Consider the following 15,885-nt stretch of genomic DNA (forward strand, 5'->3'; position numbering starts at 1 on the left):
TGGTATGTCGGAACTACTAATTCGTATCTTTCAGCAGTTTATAACCTTCATTTCCGGTTATAGAACCTCCCTCACGAGTTTCCAGGCAAACATATTGGTTGGGTTAGGCCGTTACACCTCGACAAAGGTAACTTGTCCTGCCATGGAAATTATAAGATAGTCTGATGGCAAATAATTTAAAAGTGTGAGCCAATGGGGAAGTCACGAAAATATCCATTATTTTTACAGGAAAATAACGCAACAGGGGTACAGTAGCCACCAGGAAAATTTGGAAGAAATATGACTGACGCGATCTCAAACGCGAAAAAACAACAATGTAGCGAAACAACAGATTGCATATCACAAAAACAATTTCATCTATCGCCAAATCACCTTATTAGGCAAATTCTTCTTCTGTCTTCTAAAAAGTTACTACATGAACCTGCGCACATCGTATTATCTATCATATTCGGATCACAAATGTGAAAAATAGTTGAGCGTAATGTAGCGAAACAACCGAACACTTACGAACTGGCCATGTAGCGAAACGCCCTGAAGCATCTGAGTATTCTTGGAGTACGCACCGCAACGCGCTTCGAATGTTAATATTGTAAACTTCAGTGGACGATCCCATCGCCATGCAGCGCAGTGCATATAGATACAATTTCGACATATATATATTTTTTGTGTGAATAATATTGTTTATTGATACATACATAGGTAAATAATACAGAAACAATATTTCAAATGGTAACGCTGAAAAGGAGGAAATTTGAAATAATATTTTCTTTAGTGACAGTGGGTCTTAGACGATGACAGGCTTTATTCAGTAAGAAATCTCAAATCCTTAAGTGGTACTGCCATCTTATACCAGATCTGAAGACTTCCACTTGATTATCTTCGAATGGAGAGGAAAAGAAAGGTATTTTTTATCAGGTGTAAAAAACAAATGCCTTATATTATATAACTTGAATGCTCTTAACATCTACAACATGTTGACGTACTTAATGATTATTTGTTTCGGTTGATTTTAAGTAATTTCGTGCTGTTTGAGAAACCTGACTCTTGCTTGAAGGGAATTTCGACTGGTTGAGACCCCTTTCAGACTGAAGTCCATCTCTACAGCTGCAAGGAATCATCAGCGCATAGACAAAGGAAAAAAAAAATAATAATAGTAATAATAATAATAATAATAATAATAATAATAATAATAATAATAATAATAATAATAATAATAATAATAATAATAATAATAATAATAATAATAATAATAATAATAATAATAATAATAATAATAATAATAATAATAATAATAATAATAATAATAATAATAATATAAATAAGTGAATGAAATAATAAACAAATAGATAAAGTTACCGAGTTGAAAAGGACATTTGCCAATAACGACGGAAACTTGTTTCTTCTTCGATCAGATGTTTATCTACCAGATGCTGTTGGCTTTGTCGTTGGGATGTAAAACGATCCGAAGCGAGTTGTCTCTGTGCAGCAGCGAAAACTTCGAAAGAGCCAGGTAATACAACGCAAATCTAGATGTGCATTTTTACTTGACAATCATTATCAGATGCAAACACCCTCATGGTTACTTGTTTCAATTAAAGATCCATGTAAAGGATTATTCTTTTTTAATAATCTAACATTAGATTATGAAATAATGCAGAACTGTCTAGTTTCTGCAACCGGGACTTATTGATAATGGGTGATTTCAATTTTACTGACTTTGATTGGATGACCCTTGAACATGACCATACAGGTAGTCGTTTAATAGATTTTCTCGGTGACAATTAGCCTACTTAGTTCAGCATGTAAAAGAGCCCATAAGACATGAAAACTTACTCGATCTATTGATCACTACCCGTGAAAGCATGATAACCGATGTAGAAGTTGGTAAAATTATTGCAAATAGCGATCACAACTTAGATTCAAACTGCTAAAAATGTTTAGAATAAATACTTGTGTATCTAAAATACCCAATTTTAGTAAACCTCAGTTCATAGGACTACGCGGGAGGCAAAATTAAGTGAAAGATTTGTAGATCAGATGTGGGGAATATTTCAAAATACTCTTACTAAGGTAATTATACTTACATCCCGTTTAAGGACAGACGCCCCCAAATCAGGCTCGCCTAAAGTGGCTCGACAAAGAAACTGAAAAAAGTATTGCTAAAAAAGTGCTCGGGTGCACCTAATGACTATCAAAGCTATGTAATAATACAGAGATATTTAACAAAGACAATAAAAAAAAAACCGGAAACGACAATACGAAATGAATATCGCTAATAAATCCAAAGAGAATCCCAAATAATTCTATAGTTACATTCAGGGCTGCGGAGTCGGATGGTATAAGGTCCGACTCCGACTCCGACTCCTTTGATTCCTCCAACTCCGACTCCGACTCCTTTGATTCCTCCGACTCCGACTCCGACTCCCGACTCCGACTCCTTAACTCCTTGACCCCTATGTGGAAATCTATTCTGCAGATCCATATACCAGCCTCCCACACCTATTCAGCAAGCATTTTATATTTTTCATGTATATTATTTTTTACGTGAAACATTCACTTGTATGATAAATATGCTCACACATACACTCAACCAGCTTTATATATGTATATGCACACAAGCACGTATATTCGTATAAACATATATATATTAAATATATAATGGTATTATTTATGCTCATGATCATCTACCAGCTTATTAGCCCTTTCAGATCTGTCATGGCAGAGTTGCCACTTCAAGCTAGATATTTTCTTTTTCCTTTGTGCCCCTCCCCCCCAAAAAAAAAATCATCTGTTATTTCATTTGTCCAATCTCATAAACCTTCTATCACAATATTAGGAAAAAAATGTGACAAATCATGATGAGGAAAGGTTAATGGAGGATGCCCTACTTAGTACTTACTGCAGAATTAATTTCACCATGTTCTCTTAAATACCAGGAATCAGTTCAGGAAAGAGACAACCTTCCCCTGTGCACACTGTTCATATCTGCTGTTGTTCCTCCCCTTTTCAGTCATCATCAAATGCTGTGACATATGCTCTAATGTCATTCCTATCTGGCCTCTGAGACTGGTCAAAGTTTATCTCAGGGCACTTCCGTTGACTTTTACATACATGAAGACGTACGTGCATAGTGCATACGTAGTGGATATATGATGGGTGGGAGTGGGTTTATGCCTTTTGACTTGGCTACCTCCCTGATAAGGGGGAAAAAGCCTTTTGTATATAGATAGAATTATGGTTATGAGTTAAAGCATAAATATCCGGTACACTTAGGCCTAATTTGCAATTGTCTTTATAGCATAATCAGTTTTGAATTAGATTAAAATGGTTCGTGATTTTCTTTACTCTGATTTCTATTTTTCATTGCTTCACTTGTAGGCCTATTGTATTCACTAGTAACCATGATCAGTAGCCTGTTTCTTTTTCGTATATTTCAAACCACTAAATTTCTTTGATAAATGTATGATTTTCATATTCTGAAGTAGCTTTATCATAATCTAGCATATTTCTATTAAAGGAAAATGTGATAAAACTACCGAAAATGAAGGAAAAGTAAATTTACTGGGAGAGACTGCTTCAGGCAGAATCTGCAGCTGTTTGTTTACATTAGTTAGTACTAGTAGCACACAATGCCGTCACATGGTGGCAGCACGAATTGATGTTTATTCATGTTGAAGTAAAAGCATTGCAGTATAGTACAAAATATTATATATATATGTATATATGTATATATATATATATATATATATATATATATATATATATATATATTCACTCTCCTTACAGGAAACAAATAAAAATACATGACCACAAACACTTTTACCCAAACTGACAACGATAGCTTGTCAGTATTGTGTATTTTTTTTATTGATAGATTGTATTTTGTTTCCATCTGGAGAGACCACTTAGTGTACATATACACTGCACACACTCACTATTGCCTCCAAAAATAAAAGCAAAACCATACAAAAACTGTTAAATTGTGCAACTGGTAAAACCAAACAGGGAAACCATGTTAAAAAAAAATAATATTATTGGACTTAAGGAGTCGGAGTCGGATAAAAAAAATCCGACTCCGACTCCGACTCCGACTCCTAGTACTCTTAGAAATCCGACTCCGACTCCGACTCCAGCTAAAACCTCCGACTCCCTCCGACTCCGACTCCGACTCCGACTCCGACTCCGCAGCCCTGGTTACATTAGAGATAAAAAGATTATTCGGAATCACATTGGCCCACTATTATCTACTGACGGTCAACTTGAGTATTCAAACAAAGGAATATGTGATATCTTAAACAACTATTTTTGCTCAGTATTCGGAAACGAAACACCTCAGAGTGAGCTACAAACTGAAACCTGTGAAAAATCTAGGCTGAACTCACTACGGTAAATACAACAAAAGGAAAAAATTAAAAGGTGTATAGAAAAACTTAGAATTAACAAAACACCAGGGCCTGACGGTTGGCATCCAAGAATCTTAAAGGAAATGAAAAATGAGATTGTTGTTCCATTAGAAATTATTTTCAAGAAATTCATAATTTCCGGAGATGTCCCCAGAGAATGGAAGCTAGCTAATATTACTCCCATATTAAAAAAAAAAAAAAAAAAATTGATTAAAAGAAACCAAATAACTACAGGCCTATAAGCTTGACTTCAATCGTAGGAAAAAGGATGGAAACTATCATCAGAGATGCTATCGAACATCATTTAGAAAGTAACTGTTTGATGATAGCCAGGGATTCAGAAGGAAGCGTTCTTGCGTGACCAACTTACTCGAATTCTACAACACGTTCATCTCGAATTATGACAAAAGAAACAATATGGATTTAATATATTTAGACTTTGCAAAAGCTTTTGATATCGTCCCCCACGAAAGACTACTTACTAATTTAGCTTCAAACGGAGTAAGTGGTAGCCTATTAAATTGGACTAGAAATTGATTGAATCATCGAAAACAGAGAGTTGTTCTAAATAGGAAAACTTCTAGATGGAATAATGTTACGAGTGGAGTTCTTCAGGGTTCCGTTCTTGGGCCACTGCTATTCATAGTATATATAAATTATATAAACCATGGACTAAAATGTATTGTCTCCAAATTTGTTGATGATACAAAATTGTGCGGAATGACAAATGATCACTTAATTAGATATTCAAGAAGATTTAGATAAATTACAGCAATGGTCTGAAAAGTGGCTAATTAAATGTAACAGAAGTAAATGCAAGGTTATGCACATAAGTAAAAATAACAGTATGATTACAATTTATTTAGAAATTCGTTAACAAAAGTGAATAGTGGAAAGGATCTCGGGGTAATTATCAGTAACGATCTCAAATAATCTAAACAGTGTATTTCAACCTCTGAGAAAGCAAATAGGGTTCTAGGACTGATTGCGCGATCTTTTGACTTCAAAAGTCCATTACACATTAACAAGCTATATAAAATCGTTAGTTCGCCCACATTTGGAATATACTTTTTCCGTATGGTCACCGAATATCATCAAAGACATTGACAGATTGGAAAAAGTACAACGAGTCACAAAACTGATTCCAAATATAAAAAAATAGATCATACGAAAATAGACTAAAACATATGAATTTGTTCTCCCCAAAAAAGCGTAGACTCAGAGGTGACTTGATACAGATCTTTAAGATTCTAAAGGGAATTGACATCAAAAGTGACAACATTTTTACACTGAATGAGAATCAGAGAGGAAATAAGGGTCTCAAACTGTCCGGAAATAGATTTAATTTGGAAGTTGGTAGAAACAACTTCGCTAACCGTGTAGTTAATGAATGGAATAAACTTCCTGTTGAGGCAGTGCAATGCATTTCAGTTCGAAGCTTTAAGATTCGTTCAGATAAACATCTAAGCAAAATGCTGTAATGACTATCATTTATCTTATATTAATGATTTATTTGTTTGTTATTATTTGGCTGTTCGTTTATTATTTGCTTGATTTTCATTTATTATTATTTATGTCAATTTATTGTTATTTACTATCTACCTGTTTGTTTATTATTTAGCTATACCTATGCATTTATTTTATTTATTATTATTTGTACTATTATATTTTTCTTATCATTGTTATATATATATTTCTTCGCATCCGACCTAGTTATAGACCAAAAGGTCTCCTATCGGCATGATCCGCCTTTTTAATCCTTTTTCTTTACTTTTTGATTCAAGATCGACTTCGCTATATTAACGCTTTAGAAGAATATTGTTCTAAGTCAGGCAGTTTCATCCAACTCAGAGTATAATATTACATTAAGAAGTTAATAGATATAACCGTGCCTACTGGACAACCAAATTCAAATTATTATTGATTATTTTGAGTTATTATTATTAGAAAAATTAAATTCCTGCGCGAGCAGTCGCCGACAACCGTTATTATTGTTTTCATCTATGCATAATTTTGCATTTCATGAAGCTGAATTCTATTCGCCACTTCCAAAACCACTCCTCTAGTTTGTCTTCTTTGATATCTATTTAATCAGAGTGGCCTTTTGCTATTCCGCACTACAAGTAAATTTGGATAAACAAGTACAATCTGTGACATTCATAGGTGCTATGAACACAAGTGGCCCTGGAACGGAACATGTGGAACTCCACTCTGAACGTTTATACTGGTTTTGTTGTTACTTTTCCCCTTCTCTTTTCATTTTTTACATTTGCTTAAGAAAACCCTAATCCAGTTTAGTCCATATCAAATGAGTCTAGCAATCTCCCGTGTAAGACAGTGTCAAAAGCTTTTTCAGAGTCTAGATATATGAGATCTACACATTCTTTTGTTGTAGTTTCATATAACCGTTGTCAAATTCTGAAATATTTGTTACGCAAGAGTGCTTACGTTTGAATCGGTGCATATGATTTGTCTCCTTGACTATCGCCCCCCCTCCCCAAATTTCATCTACTTCTTTTCTAATCTCTGGTCTCCACGTCGTCTGCATCCCCATCAGGAGCCGGATTGATAGTTCCCACATGGGCGTGACTCAGGTCGTGTCCGGAGAAGGAAGTCATGTCTTTGGGTGTGGTCTCAGGAAGGCCATCCAACTAGTAAAGAACGAAGAGGAAAGCAGAAGACTTAGGACACCCGGTCCAGGGGTACCCAGTCCACGTGAGTCAGGTTTTGTTACAAGGTTTCCATGTCAGGGCTGGTAAACATTTGTCTTTGTATTTTTTTTATTTCTTTTTCTTTTTCTCTCAATTTTTTTCTTTTGTCTTTGTATTTTTTCATTGGATTAGATGGGGGAACCCCTCAGGTTTACTGGTTTTGAAATGAAATAATTCTTGGTATCACACTTTGTCTTGCTTTGTATCAGTAACCCCATTCCATATATCTACAATGAACATGATTTATGACTGCTTCTTGTTTCTTTACTTCAGTACAGATCTAGAGTTTGCCTCTCACCCAAAGTGACCTCATATATTTCTATTGCCTCTTTTGAAATACGGCCAGGGGCATTTCTCAAAGGCAACAGAATAGTCTGTAAAAAATAACTTAAAATTCCCCAGTCATTATTTGAAGAAACGGACATATAAACGTATAGTAGCAAGAGCTAGACCGTCTTCGAAGATTCCAAGAGTCTGTGCAGTCAGATTACACATCTCTGTATTTGATTTTCTAGATGCCAATCCTTCAGAACTACCATGGAACGACACAAGAAATGATACGCTGGAACCTAAGGCACCAGAGTCTAGTTCCATGCCAGGTGGGGAGGAACACCCCAGAATCTCTACTCAGATGATGTCAAGGAACGTTCCAGCCTTCTGGGACTATCCTGGACCATTGGAAGCTGAAGCTGGGGTTCTGATGACAGTGTTCCACTCCAGAACTGGAAGGTTGGTTGAAAGGGAATAAAAAAGGGTTACTGGAAGAAGGACAAACCCGTAAGGCCCATGTAATAGTAAAAGAAATGGAATATAAATTATATGAAATGATAAAAAATAGAGAAAGGGGAAGAGAGAGTATAGTATGTAGATGAGAGATGGAAAAGTTCGGTGGATATGGTGGAATGAAGAATATGGGAAGAAGAAAGACAGCAAGAAAATGGGAAGATGAGGGACTATATAATACAGAAAATTGGGCTGGATGGAAGTAGGGGTGGGTATTGAAACTCGGAAATTGTTGTTGATGTCATTCCCTAGACTGGTCAAGCAGTCCTGTCTCCCTGAGGAACGTCTTGACTGGAACAGGGTTTTTTCTACAAATCCCTTATAGAGTGTATATTGTGTTGTTGGCATGCATGGTCATGTACAATGCAATCTCCCATATTCTGTTGGATAGTATGGGGTAAAGTGTTACATATGGGATGCGGTCATCCAGCTTCTTCAAGTAACTTAGAAGAGATGAATGGTGGCTGCTCCTCAGCCTGGCCAGGTGGTCTCTGTCCTCTCGTGGGGTGAGAGGATTCAGAGGGATGGATATCAGGGTGTCTGGCATGCATCAATGTCAACTTCTTTAATACGAACATTATAGATTTTTGTTTTGGGTAATGACAGACAAGTGAGTGAAGAATTCGGAACAAAACAAATTACACACATCAAACGAGAGCTGTTTTGTCTCAGGACAACTCCTCAGCTGAATAAAATCGTTTGTTGTTAACCGAAACTGAAATCAGTAAAGTACACCACTGTGCTGTGGGTCCAACGCTACATTGTACAAACCTGGAGTTATTCAGAAAACAGGGCTAAACGGTACAAGAATAATAGATTTTGAATAAATTAGAACACTAAATAGACGAAGATCATTTACTGGTGACCTGAGAGTATACTGAAGACCTAACTTTTATGCAAAAAAATGTACCAAGTCCCTAAAGTTCAACAGAGGCCCCTTGGATATAATTCCCCTTTCTCCATCTCTGTCAGGCAGCTCCTGCGGCGGACGTTCGATACGAGCCAGTTCTACGCCTCGTGGGCCGACCTCGTCTGGTTCTTGTCTCAGGTCACTGAAGGCCACATCCTTGTCCTGACCCTCAGGTCCGGAGCTGCAGGGCTCCGCTTCGCCAGAGACGTCTTAGTTTCCTGGGGGTCCCAGCTGGTGGAGTTTGCGGGTGTGGGCAGCTTGTGGACTTGGGTCAAGGTCAAAGGTGGTAAAACGATCGTCGAGACTTTAGTCAAAGAGGTCATGGGACATGTGGTGAGAGCATCTGCATTTATTTATTTATTTGTTTATTATTGTTCAACTATGGCCATCCAGGTGCTGCACCAGAACGGTCGAGTAAGTGAGAAGAGTAAAGGTCAATTTGATAATCCTATATCTCCCACGTCTTCCTTGTTTTCAAAACAAATATCACATTTTGTGGTGGGACACTTCTTCTCAACTAGTCTTTTCACAACTGTCATCAGATGAGGGATGAGGAAAATTATGTTATCCTTCCTTTCCCACTTAGTTTTGGCCTAATAGTAATAGGGTTGTGATTTCCACCAGTTGGGAATAAGCTGAAAAAAGGTGATCGACAGCTATTTCCCTCCCGAAAGAGAGCTCAGAGCTCATATATGACCAATCTATGGGTAATGCTGTGACCTTACACTCACACACACACACACACAACTTCCCACCCACAAGAGTTGGAGTAACAACTCGCAGCGCAGCGATACTGAAATTATTTCAGCCCTGGGCGGGATTCGAACCTGGACTGCTGTAGTGGCGGTCTGGGTGTATGTGTGTGTGTGTACGTGTGTATGTCTGCATGTATATGTGTGTATGAGAGAGAGAGAGAGAGAGAGAGGTATTTATGTATGCACTTACGTATGTATGTATGTGATAATGCATGCGTGCATGAAAAAGAATGATCCTCCTAAAACTACCATCTTACACTTGTCTCCCTGTCCCTTGTATTCTGGAACTATACATACACTCTTCCAGTCCACCAGAATACTTCCTTCCCTTAGACCAGGGGTTCTCAACCTTTTTCCCATTACGTTCCCTGAGAGTCATGAGACCATCAACCCATACCCCCATTAACTTAACAGAACATAAAATGGTAATGTATTAAGACTAATTAAATTTATAATAATGCCACAATGGATATCAATTGATTAAAATTGTAATGACTTTATTCATCATTTAACCATTAGCATAAAAAATAATGTACAGTGATACTCTATATGTAGTAGTGTAGCTGTAGATACTCTTACTATTCATCTAAGTAACCCTGTAAACCATTCCACGAACCCCAGGTTGAGAACCCCTTGTACACACACAAGACTATCTCAGCAGATATTCCACATGATAGCCAATCCAGGTGCCTTTCCTGCTTTCATCCCTTTCAAAGCTACTTGAATACCCTCTTTTGCTATAGCCTTATCACCCTCCTATTTCGTCACAGTCATTTTCTTGGTATTTCCCACTGCCACAATCAAAGCATCCTCATCCTATTTATCTATTTATCTCTCTCTCTCTCTCTCTCTCTCTCTCTCTATATATATATATATATATGTGTATATACATACTTACTCATACTCCGGTGGTACTAAGGCAGCATAACCCATGACCACTTCCACCTTGCCTCACCATTGATGTCTGTCCAGAACCACTTCCTGCCATTGTGGTTAATTTTCTAAGAAGTCTTCCAGATCCTTCTTCACGTCATCATTCCACCTATATCTTGAGCGACCCATTGATCTCCTTCCTCTTATCTTCCCATTTAATATCAATTTTGGTTTCCTCGTATCTTCCATTCTCGCACAGTGGCCTCCCCCTCACAGTCTCTTGATCTTCTTCCTCTTGAATTTGTCTCTACTGTGTTAGTTCTCTTATTTCTTGGTTGTGTCGTGTCCTCCAGGTTCCCTCTCCACTGTTATACATTGGGCCTGTGATTTTGCTTAACGCTGCATTTTCAAAAACTTCTTTTCTTTTCCTATGTTAGGGTCCATGCCTCAGATCCATACAAAACTTTTTTTTTTGGTTAGTTAAACAGTTTTCAGGGCTTGCATACTACTTAAGGTTACTGTAACTCTTTCCCTGATTTCCATGTCAATTTCATTCTTTGATATCAAAACTGCTGTTTTTACTCTTTCTACTCTCATCTATCCAAGTTGCATATCCCCCTGTCCATTAACATTACCTTCATCTTTTGATGATCACATCTAATCCTATTCTTCTTCCGTTTTCTTTCTCTTCTACCTCTGTCAGCATTTCACTAATAACAGCCATATTATCTACATATACCAGATTATTCACCAACCCAATATCAAACCTTGCACCAAGCTATCCATGTCCACAATTCCTTATTACCCATTCCAGAACTAAATTAAAGAGGATTAGAGAGAGAATACAACCACTGACCACTTCAAAATTCTTTGTACCACCTCTTCCTATTCTCACTGCATGTACACTGCCCACATAACATGCCTTCATGAGGTGAATTAACTTGTTTGGGATATTCAGATACATACATACAAGAAAATATTTACACTCCCAATTCTGATATGAAATTATCAAGATAAAGATTTGCCCCATTTTTCACAGTAAATTTGAAATACAGTAAGTAGTTCAATTGATAGTTTATTTTATAAGTTCAAATCAACTAGTGTATGATTTCTCTTTCTTGTGCTTTGCAGCCTAAAGGAACAAATCTCATGGCGGAGGGTGTTCTTGAGCTCTCAACTATCTCCCCACCCAAGAGTACCTCCCAACTAGAAACTTCTAGATGGGAAATCTGTGAATCCCATGGTGGCTTAGCCGGTCTCTGCGATGAAACGACTCCCGACATTCTCCAATGGCATACACCACCAATCTCGGGTATTATATCCAAAGTTCCGGTGGTCATAACAGTAGGAAACAGATTGCAGTACTTGTATCACAGCCTTCATCAGCTCCTACAGTGCCCGGGTGCATCGAGGGAGAAGATCATTGCAGTGGTTGATTCTTTGGCTCCCGAAGTTGTGCAGAAACTCCTCGATCTTTTGGGTATTGAGAGCGTTCGAGTCCATATTGAAGGAACGAAGAACTTCAAGCTCTTTCAGTACTACCGAAGTGTGTTTCAATTGGCTGCCAATAGGTTTCCTCAGGCACCAGCAGTCATCTTCATGGACGAAGACATCTATCTTTCCCCAGATTCCTTCAACTTTTTAAACCAAACCCTTGGCCTACTTCAGATTGATCCATCGCTCTATTGTGTTACCCTCAGCTCCGAAACAAAAAAGGGTCGAGGTGCCCACTATGTGCATCGAATTGCATCTCAGGTCAACTGGGGTTATGCTGTGACCCCATCTTTCATCCAGGAAGCTCTACGATTGTGGCCTACGAATTCATCCAATGCCTCAATCCTACTTTATGATTACTGGTTGTACGAAGTGGTAAGGGGTGATCGAGAGTGCCTCGTCCCCGATGTCCGGCGATCTTGCCACTATGGACTTGGTGTCAATACGAATAAAGTGTTCCATGAACGCTCTGCATGGGGTTTTCCACTTCTGGCTGATTCTGGAGTCCAACTCAGAAACCTTCATCAAGTTACCCTTAGAGAATATGAGCAGCTCATCCTCGAAGAGCTTCGCAAGGCATATGTTCTCGGTCCCCGGGAAAACCCCTGCAGGTCCCTTTTCTCCTCAAGACTGTTGGGGATAGCAAAGGGAAGGAGGAGGTCGTTTGTTCTTTACTATAGAAAAAGGAGTAGTGAAGATATCAAGTCATGGTACCTCCTAGGGCGCTGCACAGGGTTTTTCGCAGGAGGAAAACAGGGACACCATCGTGGTGTTCATATTGCCCATTATCCTCTCCAGCGAGAAAAGGGGAAATCAGATACAAATGGACACAACAACAATACAAGTGACACATACAGACACCTTGGCAGAAATAATGGCACCATCTGGAATATCACAGAACTTGCTACCCGTGCCAGCGGCAACATCGTCCATAAGAACGGTGCCAAGAACAACAAGACACTACAAGATGCCACTGGTTCTAGACCGTTGCCCACTGTCTTAGACATGAAGAACTCCATCGCCTTCCACACATATTCTGAGGATGCCCATACTTCACCACATAAAGACACTGACGACTATGTCAGTTTTTACCTTGTTGGTGTTCCGTTCTCCTTCTATTCTTCAAGCAGACCCAAAGGGGCATACGTGTTTGATGTCAACCATATCAGCGATGAACTACATGATGGAATCCTTAGCACATTAGATGATACAGTAGAAAGTCTCCATGTAAAAGATGGAGAGTCTTTTGATGTCTTGAAGTTACAACTCTTTGTCAAAGATGCCAATGAAGAATTTTAACTACTTTTTTGTGAATGGAAATACAATTTCGTGATTGAATACATAATATGAGTAGTATCAAGTTCAATTTTCTAGAAGATGATTATGGTAATTCTGTCAAACAAACCTCATTAATGTTGCAAAAACTGGTGTTGTTATGGACAAGCTTCCTCTGATACCATGCCACAACCCTTGTCTGGCAACACAGAAGTAGTATGCCAGACCAACAAGACAGAATTCATGAAAGCAAATAAGAACAAGGAAGAAAACAACAAAGCCAGAATCTACATAATTCCAAGCAAAAAATGTAGCAAGCCTTACATTGGCGAAACATCTCATGATATAAAAACCAGCAATGATGTGTGAAACAAGACGACCAATGCCTGTGTCAAACATTGAGACAACACCAACCACCTAATGGACTAGGACCATACTGAATTGATATTATCTGGAACCGACATCATACTGTAAGGAGAAAATGTCTAGAAGCATTAATTATTCAGAGTTCAAACATTATTGCACCCCCTTAAATTCATTTAATTCCTGTACTTAGAACAACTGCTTCTGACCCAGGGCAGTGGGCAAGATGCAGGGATGACCTGTCATCCAGGAGGTGCCAAGGTAAGAAGGAGGGAAGAGGGTGGAGGGGAGTGGAGTATGTTGGGGATGGAATGGATGGGAGTGGTTTTTATGCCTTTGTTTTTTGGCTACCTCCCTCATTAGGGGGAAAAAGCCTTGGTATATGTACATGTAGTTAGAAAATTTTTAAGTGGCACCCCATAGGATGCTTTGTCCTAGTGTCCCTTCTTCTTCCATCCCAGGATGCATTAGAGGTGGTATTCTAGTCTCTGTACTTAAAAATGCTTCACTAAGCAAAACATTGTACTTTTAATAAATGTTTATCCTCATATGATGTCTATTCTGACCTTCTGCACCATTTTTGCACAACTCGCCTCACCATCCCAATTCCATGCAGTGGGAAGTGAAAAACCTCTGGTAATCCAAGTCGTCAGTCGCGGCAAGCCACTGGGTTTTTTAAGCCGATGTTTGGGTTGCCTCCCCACCTGGACAAAGCTGCTGGGAACCAACGCAAGGAGCATGCAGCAGGTACTAGGTATCGAACTCACGACCACCTATGCATGAGATCGACATGGTATCTACTGGGCTACTGCATCACCTGCACACATTTTCTAATTCTAAATACGAGTTCGGAGCTGTGGAGCACACTTTTTTAAACAATTTTAACCCCTTCACTACGTTCATGTAGGCTACTCTCTGGATTTTACTTTAGCCACCACTGATTAATTCATTCGGTGTTGAGGTTACACAATCTAAAGGAGGAGCCATGTTTTCCATAGGTACATGACTGACCTGAAACCTGTATATTGTGCCATGGAAGCAAAGTAAGTCAGAAATTTAGCATGGAATTATTCTGACTACTTCTGTATAATCTATTCATTGTAGCTCCTGAGAAGTCTGCACTGTAATACATATGGAATGAATGAATGTAGTCTTCGAATGCAGCGACAGATATACAAAATTGTCGTGATTTGTCTTGAATGAATACATGAAGACTTGTGTTTACATTTGTTACCAAGATGAACACTTTTCCAACAAGAAATTATCTAGATAAAAATCAATGTCTTGCAATATGTCAAGAAACTTAAATCCTCAATTGTACAATACAAATCAAAGTTGTTGTCCAACACATGAATGACAGAATATTCTATAATTTTTGTATCTATGAACATTGAAATAGGATTTTCATTTTATAGAACAAGGCTGTAAAGTATGAAAGTACAAATATCTCATGATGGCATACAAATAAACTGCATCTTGTAATTGAGGGAGGGAGGGCCTTGTATAGAATTATGCTAGGGGGTCATAAAACAAAATATTAAACTTTTGAGGCATATGTGTTATTGTCATGTGCTCATTCTACGTATGTCAGGTGATTTTATTCAATCCAAAGAAATCTCTTCCATTTTATAATTCAAGGAAACTGTCGCAATTAGGCCTATATGATACAGTTATTACTTTATTTACTTTTCTCTAGCCTGTGCCCGATGATTTATTTCTGCTTAGAGAAACTTTGCCGTAACGAGTTAAGGACCACAGTCTTGATTTAGCAGCTGTAAAGTGGTCTAAACTGAACCAACTGTAAGTTTGTGCTAAGAAATATGTTATGACAACAACTGTTGCTTTGAGTTTCACGAACTGGAAACCTGCAGCCCTAGCATGGCTATTTATAGTCCTTGATCCCTCTGGGAAGAACCCTTGGATTGTTTCTACGTCACTTATGGTTATCTCTGCCTTCCTCCACACTGCTTGGATCAAAGGCAATGTAGCAAGGCACAGCACTTCCACCACTCAGTCTGATAGTTGGAGCTTGTTAACCCTTACTAATTTCTTACATGGTGACCCCACACACCCTGCTCCATGCTTTTCTCATCCATTTAGAGCCACTTTTCATTCACTGCTTTTGTATTCTCTTCCTTACTCTACAGACATCTTTTTTATTCAATGACCCCTTCATCCCATCCATCCACCTCATTCTTAGTTTTCACCTCAAGTTCATTTCATTCATTTCTGTTTTCTACATTATTTTTGCTAGTCTTTCCATATGCCCTAACCATCTCAGCATTTATTTACCCTATTTACCAGCTCTGCCTTACTTG

The 15,885-nt window shown here is 38.3% G+C and overlaps 1 protein-coding gene across 1 annotated transcript; it reads left to right on the forward strand.

Moving 5' to 3' along the window:
* Positions 1-6,969: 6,969 nt before the first annotated feature.
* Positions 6,970-14,492, forward strand: LOC143037699 (protein O-linked-mannose beta-1,2-N-acetylglucosaminyltransferase 1-like). The gene is made up of 5 exons (XM_076206238.1): positions 6,970-7,118; positions 7,630-7,843; positions 8,223-8,287; positions 8,812-9,140; positions 11,567-14,492. The coding sequence occupies exons 1-5, from the start codon at positions 6,983-6,985 to the stop codon at positions 13,226-13,228; spliced, it is 2,406 nt and encodes an 801-aa protein (XP_076062353.1). The 5' UTR covers positions 6,970-6,982; the 3' UTR covers positions 13,229-14,492.
* The last annotated feature ends 1,393 nt before the right edge of the window (positions 14,493-15,885 follow it).

Source organism: Oratosquilla oratoria, chromosome 23 (genome assembly GCF_046742065.1).
Source record: "Oratosquilla oratoria isolate Oo_2021 chromosome 23, ASM4674206v1, whole genome shotgun sequence".
NCBI lineage: Eukaryota > Metazoa > Arthropoda > Malacostraca > Stomatopoda > Squillidae > Oratosquilla > Oratosquilla oratoria.

What these genes read in the sequence shown, in the direction of transcription:
- LOC143037699 (XM_076206238.1), top strand. Translation starts at nt 6,983, where the DNA reads ATGGGCGTGACTCAGGTCGTGTCCGGAGAAGGAAGTCATGTCTTTGGG. An exon ending in TCCAGGGGTACCCAGTCCAC is followed by an intron (nt 7,119 to 7,629) that starts GTGAGTCAGGTT and finishes TTGATTTTCTAG; the next exon opens with ATGCCAATCCTTCAGAACTA. An exon ending in AAGAGGTCATGGGACATGTG is followed by an intron (nt 9,141 to 11,566) that starts GTGAGAGCATCT and finishes TGTGCTTTGCAG; the next exon opens with CCTAAAGGAACAAATCTCAT.